Source organism: Raphanus sativus, chromosome 4, assembly GCF_000801105.2.
Source record: "Raphanus sativus cultivar WK10039 chromosome 4, ASM80110v3, whole genome shotgun sequence".
Classification (NCBI taxonomy): domain Eukaryota; kingdom Viridiplantae; phylum Streptophyta; class Magnoliopsida; order Brassicales; family Brassicaceae; genus Raphanus; species Raphanus sativus.
The window spans coordinates 4,193,094-4,205,234 of record NC_079514.1 but is presented as its reverse complement, the minus strand read 5'-3'; the positions used below and the strand labels follow the sequence as shown (position 1 = coordinate 4,205,234).

Sequence of the window (12,141 nt, the reverse complement as noted above, 5' to 3'; positions counted from 1 at the left end):
TCAGTCAAGAAAGACAGAAAAATGGAGAAGAAAGAGTTATGGATTAACTTGACAGAAGAAGATTTAACCTTAGAAACAAAGACTCTAATCTCTTCTCTTCCTTCAGATGAACCTTACCTCGGTCTAAACCTATGCAAGTACCAAGGTTCTTGGTATTACTACAACTTCCTCCAAGGTATCCTCAATGTCCAGAGAGGTTTACAGCCTCAAGACACAGATATCATCATCGCATCTTTCCCTAAATCCGGTACCTTATGGCTCAAGGCACTCACTGTGGCTCTTTTCCAAAGATCAGAGAACCCTTCCTCTGGTGATGATCATCCTCTTTTATCCAACAATCCTCATGACCTTGTACCGATTCTTGAGATGCATCTGTATCGCGACACCCATAAACCTGACTTGACCAAGATTTCATCGTCATCTCAAAGGCTGTTCTCTACTCACATGCCATTCCATACTATGCAAGAAGCTCTCAAATACTCTCCTTGCAAGGTAGTGTACATTTGCAGGGATGCTAAGGATTGTATGGTGTCACGTTGGCGTTTCATCTGCAGGTGTCTGAACAAAGAGGAGGACAGAAGCATTCTTGAGTCTATGTTCGAGTCCTTCTGCAGCGGGGTTGCTTTGTTTGGTCCCTTTTGGGATCATATCCTGAGTTATTGGAAAGCTAGCTTGGAAAACCCTAAGCATGTTCTGTTTATGAAGTACGATGAAATGAAAACAGATCCTCATGGTCAGCTCAAGAAGCTTGCAGAGTTCTTGGGTTGTCCCTTTTCTGAGGAAGAAGAAAAAGATGGATGTGTGGATGAGATATTGGAGATGTGCTCTCTGCCTACGCTGACAAGTTTGGAGGTTAACATGACCGGAGAATCAGTCAATGGCATTGATAACAAGAACCATTTTCGTAAAGGGATAGTGGGTGACTGGAAGAATTATTTAACTCCAGAAATGGGGAACAAAATGGACATGATCATGGAAGAAAAACTCAAAGGTTCTGGCCTCAAGTTCTGAGTTATATTCTAAAATGCATTGTAATAATAAAGTAGCTTGTCTGATGTATGGTTCATGCTTTGGTATCCAGAGTTATGTCATGTGTTGTTTGTGTGTGTGTGTGTTTTCCCCTGGGTGTTGTTTGTGTTCTTTAATAAAACGTACATTTCTATAGTAGGACCGGTTTTGAAGTCCTCAGTTCTATAATGACCCCGTCAAAATCAAAGTAAACATTAAACATGTATTTTAATAGTAAATCTCCACTTCTGCTCAACATCAGTTACAAAAAGAAGGGCATCAGATATTTTCATGTGTGCAATAGTATCACGTTTTCTTTCTCCTCTTATGCTCAATAGCTGTTACAATAATAGGGGTATCAAATATCTTTTGCATGTAACAAATGTTTGGTGCCCTTCTTTTTGTAACTGCTGTTGACTCAGAAGAGAGAAAGCAAAATGTTTCATATTACTATTAAAAATTTAAAATACATGTAATAGTTTTTATTTTGATTTCGGGTTGTCATCTATGTGCATGTTTATGCGTTTCCAGTCATAAACTCCAATATTGTAAACACATTATTTGTCTAATTTTTAGTAAACTGAGTTCACCAGTCGTATTTACTTTAAAATATAAATAAATTTTATTATTTAATAATAAATCAACCCCAGCGTACATACTCTTAAACGCTAGGATGATTGTGATTACATTTAGAGACGACCTGAAAATAACATTAACATAAGATATAGATATGTAAACATTTGTAAGTGAATCACAGGACTAATTACTTCATAGCCAGACTTTTTTTTTCTCTCCACATTTTCACCACCTCAAGCTCTCCGGAAAATACTGTAAATTTTCAAAAGAGTAAAAGAGTAATAAGTTGAAAACTCAAGAAATATATATGTGCTTTCAATCAATTCTTCCTGTATCGTGACTTTTTGTATAACAATATGTAGTATAACTCACTTTTCTGATAAGGGACATGTAGTAAGGCTTGACCTTCTCGACATCAACATGAACTTTGCTCTTGCTATACAAGTCATACTTGCTGTATATAATAATAAAAATAATATTTAGCAGTAGTTTTGATTTCGACTCAATTAGTTAATCGTGTTTTAGAAATGTAGTTACTTGAAAACGTGTAGCCACTTGAGGTTCTCTTTGTCTTCCTCGTTCATAAGGTGTGTGTATTCTCCAGCCGTGTGCAATGCTGTAGATATATAATTAATTAACTGAACTAAAACTTACTATTCTTAAATATTAATTTATAATGTTATCTAAAATCATTAAAAAAAAATCGAAACTTACGGTAAAATGAGTGATATCGGATTATGAATTGGCCGGCCGACGGTAAGGTGCTTCCATTCTCCTTAGCCACCTAGGAATATAGTAGTTAACCATTAATTTATACATACTATTAGTTAACCATTAGTCACTAGAGTCAATTTATCATCCAACTTTTTGAAAATAAAATCAATTTAAGATTTGAAAAATATTTGATATATAAAATATAAATTATATAAATCAAGCAACAACAATTACCAGATACATGTAGTCGTCATGGCCCCATGACATCATGACATTGTTTAAGCCACATCCTTCTGTGTAAATACCAGATTTGGTGTTGTAGGCTTGGTTGTGAAAATCAGGATTTTCCGAAAAATACTGGTGTGAAAAGTAAAATAAAAATGTTAAAGATAAGTTAATTATTATTTTGTCATTATTAGTGTATATGAAATTATTTCAACAAATTTATACACTTACACATAATAAGAATTTTATAATGAGATTGAATTAACTATTTATCTACCTTGTGGTGCACGTTAGATTCATCAAATGCACACCCAACAGGAAATGTGTCACCTGCATGATTTTGTGAAAGCGAGAAAACAATTAGTTTCATAGGTATAATATGGCAATTTAAACATTAATCACAAATTTAGCTTAACTTACCAACAGTAGCCCATTGAGGAAGTCCTCCGAACTGTGGGAGTGTAATAACCTTCCCAAGATCTGAAAATTCAATACTCGTGTGATGATTCGTTATAAAACACAATTAGGTTTATCCAATAATTGGATAAAATCAAATAAAGTTAAAACGGAATAAATTAAAAAGGATCTGAAATGTTCGATTCTAACAACTAAAACTTCATTTAAAGATCAGAATGGATCTGAAAGACTGAAACCAAATCAAAACCAAAGAAGATTTGACACTTTTTACATATCATATTCTAGTTTGCATACTTAAAAACCATATTAGATATTTTTTATTAATTCATAAAAAAAAGAGTGTTAACAAATTACCATGAATAAGAGCGGTTAGATGAAGCCAATCTTCATTAGGATAATCTTTGCGGATAGCTTCCGCAGATTGAAGCAAATGCTGAATCTGAGGCTCGTCGAGATCTGGATCACTCTCGTCCACCACCTCGTTAAGAAGCTCACAACATTCCCAAATGCTCATCACCATTTTATCTAATTTTCCATATTCTGCCCTCATTTTTTTCACCTACAAATACATTATGTTTGAATTATCAGTTACATAGCTTTAATAAGATGTACATGATCGGTTTTAGACCAAGATGAAACATTGATCATCCAAATTTTAAAAAGCTAATATATATAGTTTTCATGACTTCTAATTTGTTGAAACAATTTTTCTATTAAAAATGATCCAAAATGTTTTTTTTTGATCCAAAATGTTTATAACTGCATTAATCTGGTAAGGGTTGGTCTTGTAGAGGTCTCTCATAAAGCCTAATTAGTTCGGAGACTCTTACAAAATCGACGGTCTGGTTAATGTGTTGTAATCTGTAAAACTCTTCGACGCCCTTCTGCCTCTCACTCTCAACATCATAGTCCCTGCGACCGCAAACCAATGCATGCATATTGATCAGGTCAAGGTGTAGAGAGTACGAATAAAAATAAAAACTCTACTTTTGTTTGTGTAATATTTTTATTGGATTCAACATAGATGGCGGCAGAAAGAAAAAAAACCTGAATTGACGGCCGAATGCATTCATCTCAGGTGCCAAGAACGCGTCATCGTGTTCGCTGGCAGTTCTTAAGTTGTTCTCGCTCTTCTTCTGGAATGCAGAAACTTCCTCTACTTGGAACAAAAGGATATATAAATAATAAACTTATTGCAAATAATATCGTTGTTTTTATCTTAAATTTCCATGTAAAATACTCTTATAAAATCGTTGTTTTACGCAGGAAATAATTCTTGGTTTTGACATAAGCTCTCATTGATATATGAAGGAAATATAAGCCGGTTTTTGGACATATATTTAATTGTAAAGCTATGGAAAATGGAAAATTTAAGAATCTAGGAGAATAGCTTCTTACCAAACATCGGCTTCTCAATAGAGATTGTCATCTTCCAGGAACGGTGAGAAATAATGCAGAGAAAAAAAATCTGGTTTTGCTTTGATCTTAAACTTTTGCGATGAAGGCTTTACGAGTTTAAGGTATATTATATATAGTGGTGGATTGAATTAGGAGACAATTGCTCTCCTTGATATTAGGAGGAAATCTAAGTCCTCGTTGACGAATTATGTAATTCTTCAAACAAATCTTTTTATATCTATCCAATTTAGAAACAGCTTTTTAATATATATGTTTCTTGTACTGTTTTGTATTATCTGAGGTTTAGGACAGAAAATAATCTACGATAAAGGAAAAAAATCAGGGATAAGATTTTCTGATGTGAGTTTTGGAAGTTTTGACTGGTTTGTAATTACTATTTCAGTGTGTGTTTTTAGTTATTTTAGATAATTATCTATAGTTTCCGATATTTTTGCTAGACTGATTGAATTTTCCGATAACAAAGAGTTGTCCTTAACCTGAAAATATGAATGAGTTTTGTCCTCAACTACGAAAGCTTGATTTGTAGCCTTGTACAAGTCAATGCACCAAAAATACAAAGCTGGGATTGACTCAGCATTACGTGGCCTATTTAATATGTTATCTCAAATTATATGGATGTGCTTTTACACACATGCATGACGAAATATCTACTCATCACCTACCTTCAACATGTAACTCAAAATATATTTTGTGTTAACTTTACGTCAACACAAAAATATCTCATCCGTTTTTGAAAAAATAATATCTCATCTGTTTATTTATTAGCCTTTTAGGTGAATATTTTTGAGAAGTGATTTGGTTGATTTCGGTTTAGAAGATATATATATTGGTTTAGTGGTTTAGGGTTATGGGTATTGCATTTTCTCTGCTTCCGGTAATATGCAAGTTTGGCGTCTAATTGGTTCTCTGTAAGAGTGTAGACGAATCTCTATGCCGTTGAAGACTTTTTGATCCACAAAAGTTTTCACTAAAATAGAACCAAGCCCAAAATTTAGCCCTGTCGAGGCCCGGTTACAGAAAGGGTAGAATCTGAGAGTGGTACTAGAGTTTTGTGTCAATAAATGAGAGATTATTCAGAAACATAGTATTAGCACAAAAGAAAGAGTCAAAACTTTGCACTGTTGCCATTACAGATTTACTCTCAAGTGTATTGGAATGACTTTGGTATCTACCTTGCTTTATATGCATACATATAGTTCCTTAGTTTTTTCACTTCTTCAGATGATTCCTCCAGTAGATGATCCACGTATAAACAAATTCCAGCTCCGCTGCAAAATTTAAAGTAAAGTAAGTAGATACAAAACATTAGTGTCACAAACACATGATATATATATTAGACATGGGGTGGATTGATGCACCAACCAGAGGGGAGCAAATGGAAGCCAGATAACATCCCACCGGAACTTCGGAAGCCTAGACCAGGAGGGAGAAGAGTATTAGCATATCTATGATCCAGCATAATGGTGTACTAAAAGTAGCATATCTATGAACAAGCATCTCTGGAGCAAATTGAGATCAATTGCACTTTATATTCTCTTATGAATGTCTATCAAATGTAAGAGGTATACTCTCTAGTGGTACCTCAGTAAGTAGTAAAGCCAAAAGATGGTCAATGCAGATCCAGGAAGACAAGAGTACAAGAACCACCGTCTATGATCATTCTTCTTATCTAGTAGCCCGACAATTGAGAGGCAGCAAGCCATGATAGCAATCCACTCTGATCCAAAAACCCGGCAATTAAAACTGTTATCGTTGTAAAAAAAAAATCAAATAACATGCAAAACTTAAGTGAAAATCAAGTAGCAAAGTCTTTGTGGTGGCAGTAAGGTTTCACTAAAGAGGTTCTAATAACTATACTAGCAGAGAAGCAATCCAACAGTTTTCATTCTTAACTATGAAAAGTGATGCCCAGGAGCTACAGCCAAAGATTGACCAAGTGAAAGTGTGCATTAGATTAACATGCATCCAACATATATGTTTCTTTCCACAAACTGGCACAAGAGAAGAGACTACACAGTAAACTTCCACACAAGATGTACCCCTAGCATCTCTAACGGCGAGAGACAAATGTAATAAACCATGGATTCAAAAGTAAAGAAACAAATTAGATGTAAAACAAACCAGCTGAAATGACCATCCACGAGTTAAGATCTTCCATAAAGTAGGCATGATACCGCTGCTCAGAAAAAAAAATTGACAGCACTTCAGAACTCATGAATTACAGAGAGTACAATATACATAACTTAAATTAATATAAAGAGAACACATAACTCCACACAGAGAGTCAAACTTAGTGTTATGAATTTACAAATAGTAATCAATTTTTTAGTATACTATCAACTCTCCATAGTCAGTCAGGCAAAAAATAATAATTCAGAATCTATAAGCAATTCAACTTGGGAGAACACCACCGTACCAGCTCCCACGGTGACATGAACTGCTGAAAAATGGAGTAGAATAGGAAAGCTCCGTAGCAAACCAGAAGAACGGCGAACACTCTCTACACACAAACAAACACAATGAATAATCGAAACATTTCTTAAAAAAATCCACAAAGTTTATACTGGATTGAGCGATGATCATACCTTCCACTGGCGACTTTGCTGAGCGTGAGCTTCTTCGAGCGACCTGACGTACTCTTCTTGCTCTGCATAAACGAGCAAAAGCGTTTACGAATCTGCTGAGTGATTAATTAACAAGACGATAAATAATAATAAGAAGAACCTTGCGTATCAATAGGCCGAGAATCGATGTCTTCGAAAGTAGGAAGGACGAGTTTATCATCATCTTCGTCTTCGTCGTCGCGACGAGTTCTCCGCCATCTTCTCGCTAACTTCTCCATTAGATTTTTTTTTTTTTCTTCAGAGAATTTTTAGATCGAATTAAGGAAATGTTCAACGTCATAGACATGAGAGTCCACTACATGAGCAAAAGTCATTTCGACTGGTCACGGCCCATTTAAAAGCCCATATATGAAAGACCAGTTCTTGAGCCCACAAAGAGCATCATCCTAAGAAAACCATGTGGACATTAATACAAATTACAAGGCCTTGCTCATATTATTCTCTTCTTTTTGGTTACAATGAACAGTTGTGGTGACTGGTGATATAGATAGCACTTCCAACTCAAATCTGGTAACTAAAAACTGATACACACACTTTTGACCTAACCATATTTGGGTAATGGGTACGCGTGTAACTAAACTATTTGTAGGTTTCGGGTTGTTGTACTTGTAACCTGTTGAGATAAGTCCATGAATATAACTCCGGAGCAGCTCATAATACGACACGAAGACGAATTACCAACGTAAGTTGATGACGAGACCCCCATGTTTCGCGTGTGAGGTGTGGACTGATCTGACGGCTATGATTCTCCCAGTTGTTCGATTGACCTTTGACTCCCACAAAAAAAGTATAGATAACATCAAGTTGGATAATCCAACCTAAAGGACTCCGATCCCACGTGTGTGTGCGCGCGCGAGTTTTTGTTCTTCGCATTTTAATTTAGAATAGTAAGATCGAATTTTTTTAAATGTATAAATACATAAGGGTAGAACAAACTTTTTGGTTTTATAGTAAAGACTTAAGACTTAAGAGTCTCTAAAAAAGGGAGACCAAACGAGAAATGATCACTTAAGTCTCATCAAAATAAGTCCGGAGTTATACTTTCTTTTATTCTGGTCATCGTCTTGCTCGTGGGTTTTGGGGTCGTTCATCATTAGTCATGGACAATAAGATTTCGTTACTGTATTCTACGAATTTTCTTTTTTTTGATCTCACAAATATATTTTTAATACGAAAGTCTACCCTTGCACTTGTCACAAAACTACAAATACAAATATTAAATCGTTTTGACTATATATACGAGCAACAAAATATCATAAATGTGTACATTATAAAATACACATGAACGTAAAGTCAAAATCATTTTACGACTTAACAAAAAAAGTCATTTTACGTACAAAGACTTTCCAAGCGTGCGTATATAAGAGGCGCCCAAAAATTCTACGCGTTACTTAATCTATTCACAAATTCTACGCATAGCACGTAGCCGATTTTGAAATGTTTCATAAAATTAAATACTTAAAAATATGGTTTATGCGAACGTCGATTACTTAATAACCAGAAAACGAAAGATTAATGAGGTTAATGATCACTTGACATTGCATACACATGATCAAAGTATAAAAAAATATAAGAAATTGTATTAGAGTTTGACCAAAAAAGGAAATTATTTTAGACACGGAGATAGAGACATGCGCATGTATAATGATGTCAAAAGTATAAAAGTAGAAAGACTTCAAGCATGTAGATATAATAGACTAAGTGTCAAATCGGTGATTATTTTAAAAAGAATTGTGCATGCAAAGTCCACTAATCACAATTTGTTAATACTTCTTTGACGCCTTTGAGCTCCATTTTAATAAACTTAAGTAATGAGATTTCTGTTTTGACGGAGTAGTCAAATCAAATAATTCTCTTATATAGCTGTAAGTAGAAGCATTATTTACATATATAGTATAATATATAGTTATACAAGTCAAAGTATGAACACAAAGAAACAATTGTACTTTGCTACTAGTGAATGGCATAACAAAGGTTACATACCCATATAATGGGTATAATCTAAGAAAATCCTATAAGTCAGTATATAATATATACGTACGTATAAAAGTGGACGAACTGATTCAGCTGACAAACATCTGATGAAACTGTAACTATAAATTAACAAGTTCTCAACTTCGATTCTACTTATGTTTATTGAACTATTCGGTCCTTTTCCATCTCGTGATTATCTAAAACAAGTGTGTATAAAAATATATATATTTAAGCTATATTAGTTTGGATTTACGATCTATATGTATGCTTTAATTAGTTTGCCCTTAGTTTATTGTTATATAGGTGCATCATGTAAGAATGCCTATATTTCCGTTGCATGCAACCTCTAGAGTCTGGACTACTCACTACCATTCCGTGTTTTTACATGTATAGGACGGTATTTTGCAGTATTTATATTTATTATAATAGAGTCCATTGTCTTTGCTCTGAGTTCATTTGGTTTTATTCATCAAGTGGTATACGACCTCGGCTTTGGCCAAGAGAACGAAATAACTTGGAGACTACTCTAGCTAGAAATGAACTAATCAATTATTACAATTATATTATGAAAATAATTAACTAGTTGATACAATTACAGAAATATTAACTCGATCTCACCGATACCGTGTTTCTGGATAAATTAAAGTAAGAGAAAAAAAGGAACACCTTACTTGTTAGAGTTGTAGAGTGACCAAGTCAAAAAGACCCGACCACATAATAACAACACTAACCTCTTTGGAAATTACATCAACACTGACAATCTCATTGAAATCATTTAATTTAGACCCACTTGCTGCATGCAGCAACAAATATCAACTTTAAAAAAAGTTAACAAATATTATATGCATATATATCAATGGCCTTCATGAACAATATGAAAATGTGTGGAGATATTTTGTAATATTCAACATGATAAAACAAAAGAAATTATTCAATTTTCGTATATAACAGCAAATATTACAATCAACCTTTAATAAACATGAAATTAACTTGCTTCGTCCAGAGCAAGAAAACAAACAATAATATCTAGAAAAGAGAAACAAATCAAAACCCACTTTACATAAATGGATTTCAACTAATTGTCTTCTCTTTCCCAAAAAAAAAAACTAACTTCCCCTTACCCCATGTATTAACCATATAAAAAATAACATCGGCTTTAATTTACTTCTTGTGTTTTAACAATTCAAAACCTCCTTCGTCGGTCCATGAATTCATGTATTCTCTTCAACGCAATCTCCAAAGTCTTCTCACTCATATTAGCAAAACAAACCCTAAACCATCCAAACTCCGAGCAATGGCACGAAGATCCCGGCGATATATTCAGCTTCAGCTCCTTCAAGATCACATCCCAAAGCTCGAGCTCGCCTTCTTTCGTTTTCGTGTTGAGCAAGAAACCCAAATTCATCCAACAGAACAACCCTGCGTTGCCCTTCAAGCACTCGATCCCTTCCTTCTTAAGCCCTTCCACAATTGTCTCGTACCGTCTCCTAAGCCTTTCCCGGTTTAACCTTATGTACTTCTCCGTAAACTCCTCATCCGACAACATAGAAGCCAGCATGTGTTGTGTCTGAGACGAGACGAGCGTAAAACTCGACATCCTTCTCGCCGTCCTTACAACATTATCGTTGTACGAGTAAATGGTCCCAACTCGGAAACCGGGAAGGCCGAGATCTTTGGAGAGGCTGTAAACGATGTGGACACGCTCCTTGACTGACACGTCATCGATGTTCTCTACGATCTCGGCTACGCTGGTGAATTCTGACTCGTGGAAGACCGAGCCGGAGTAGATCTCGTCTGAGATCAAGTGAATGTTCTTGCGGACGCAGAAGTCAAGAAGATCTTCTAGAACCTTCTTTTGAACCGTCGCGCCTAATGGGTTTGATGGGTTGGTTATGAGCACTCCTCGGACTCTAATGTTCGCGTCACGTGCTGTTTCGTAAGCCGTCTCGAGCGCCTCAGGGGTTATCTGGAAATGGTTCGAGCTGTCGCAATGAATCGGTACAATTCTCACTCCGGTTCTCCATCTCAAATCTCTATCGAATCTGTAATAATAATAAAAAAAAATTCGGTAAATACAAGATATCCTTTTAAGTGGTGCTATATTTTGTTTAATGTAATTAACTATATATATATATATTTTTTTCTTTAATTTAATAATGTAAAGTGTGACGTACCCTGGATAATACGGCGTGGGAATGAGAAGGGCGTCGTTGGGATCGGCGAGGATGAAAGTTAAGAGTTCGTTAGCGGCGGTGGCTCCGGCGGTGAGAACGATCCGATCAGGATCGAAGCTAGCTTTACCTCCACGGATCTTTTCCATGAAGCTAGCCATGGCTTGTCTGAAAGTTTTGAGACCGTGGTAGTCTTGGAACAGTGCGTTTTCTCTGAACCCACGTGATCCTTTTGATCCCCACAACGAACCTTCTGGGTTCTTCTTCTCTGAGTAACTTTCAAGAAGATCGAACGAGACCTGAAGAAGAGATGATGAGAGAGAGAGAGAGAGAGAGAGAGAGAGAGAGAGAGAGAGAGAGAGAGAGAGAGAGAGAGAGACGATTAATATGCATGACCACAGTATATGATAATTATTTTTAACAAAAATTGATAATAGTTAATAATATAATTACCTGATTCTCGGCGAGACCCATTTGAATGACACCGGAAGGGTTATGTGTTTCATCGTAAGGATTTTCGTCGTAAGCTTTCCAGCCAGCGAAGTAAGGTGAATCTTCACCATGTGTGTCGGAAACTGCCACTCGAGAGAGCTCGACCTTGTTGTTGTTGTTGTTTGATGATCTCTCCATCATTAGAGGAAGACCCATTTTTTCTTTGCGCTTCGAACCTTACACGTTACACGTGACAGCTCTGAAACACAATTGGAGAGAGAGAAGGGCTGGAGAGAAGTGTGTTGGAGTTATGCATTTGTGTGAATGAGGGACAAGTATATATAGCTAGCAGACGTGAAGGAAAGGAAAAACTTTGACAAATTTGATTTCCTCCTTTTTCTTTTAATTATATAGTTTAGTTACACGAGAAGAAATATGTGTAAAGAATACGGAAGATTCGATTGTGGAAAAAATAGGTTGTCATTGACTTGCAATTGGATGAATAGAAAAGAGTGTTGGCTATTTTTATTTTGTTTTTATTCTGAAATTTCTCGGTTTTTCATCAATAGGAAATGCCACTT

At 35.5% G+C, this 12,141-nt stretch overlaps 4 protein-coding genes across 4 annotated transcripts; 1 reads left to right on the top strand and 3 right to left on the bottom strand.

Moving 5' to 3' along the window:
• Positions 1–1,221, top strand: LOC108838887 (cytosolic sulfotransferase 3-like). The gene has a single exon (XM_018611753.2). It carries the CDS (start codon positions 22–24, stop codon positions 1,009–1,011), a length of 990 nt encoding a protein of 329 aa, XP_018467255.2. The 5' UTR covers positions 1–21; the 3' UTR covers positions 1,012–1,221.
• Positions 1,222–1,606: 385 nt separating this feature from the next.
• LOC108852217 (inositol oxygenase 4) lies at positions 1,607–4,551 on the bottom strand. Its single transcript, XM_057010033.1, has 11 exons — positions 4,339–4,551; positions 3,988–4,096; positions 3,771–3,852; positions 3,295–3,499; positions 2,944–3,003; positions 2,801–2,853; positions 2,533–2,655; positions 2,299–2,368; positions 2,122–2,200; positions 1,957–2,038; positions 1,607–1,836 (listed from the first exon to the last, which is right to left on the bottom strand). Exons 1-11 carry the CDS (start codon positions 4,367–4,369, stop codon positions 1,810–1,812), a joined length of 921 nt encoding a protein of 306 aa, XP_056866013.1. The 5' UTR covers positions 4,370–4,551; the 3' UTR covers positions 1,607–1,809.
• An 870-nt stretch (positions 4,552–5,421) lies between these two features.
• LOC130511999 (uncharacterized) lies at positions 5,422–7,249 on the bottom strand. Its single transcript, XM_057010034.1, has 7 exons — positions 7,084–7,249; positions 6,945–7,006; positions 6,776–6,859; positions 6,481–6,535; positions 5,941–6,076; positions 5,722–5,772; positions 5,422–5,627 (listed from the first exon to the last, which is right to left on the bottom strand). Exons 1-7 carry the CDS (start codon positions 7,199–7,201, stop codon positions 5,528–5,530), a joined length of 606 nt encoding a protein of 201 aa, XP_056866014.1. The 5' UTR covers positions 7,202–7,249; the 3' UTR covers positions 5,422–5,527.
• Positions 7,250–9,870: 2,621 nt separating this feature from the next.
• Positions 9,871–11,880, bottom strand: LOC108852117 (1-aminocyclopropane-1-carboxylate synthase 7). Its single transcript, XM_018625613.2, has 3 exons — positions 11,582–11,880; positions 11,132–11,427; positions 9,871–10,999 (listed from the first exon to the last, which is right to left on the bottom strand). Exons 1-3 carry the CDS (start codon positions 11,774–11,776, stop codon positions 10,141–10,143), a joined length of 1,350 nt encoding a protein of 449 aa, XP_018481115.1. The 5' UTR covers positions 11,777–11,880; the 3' UTR covers positions 9,871–10,140.
• Between the last annotated feature and the right edge of the window lie 261 nt (positions 11,881–12,141).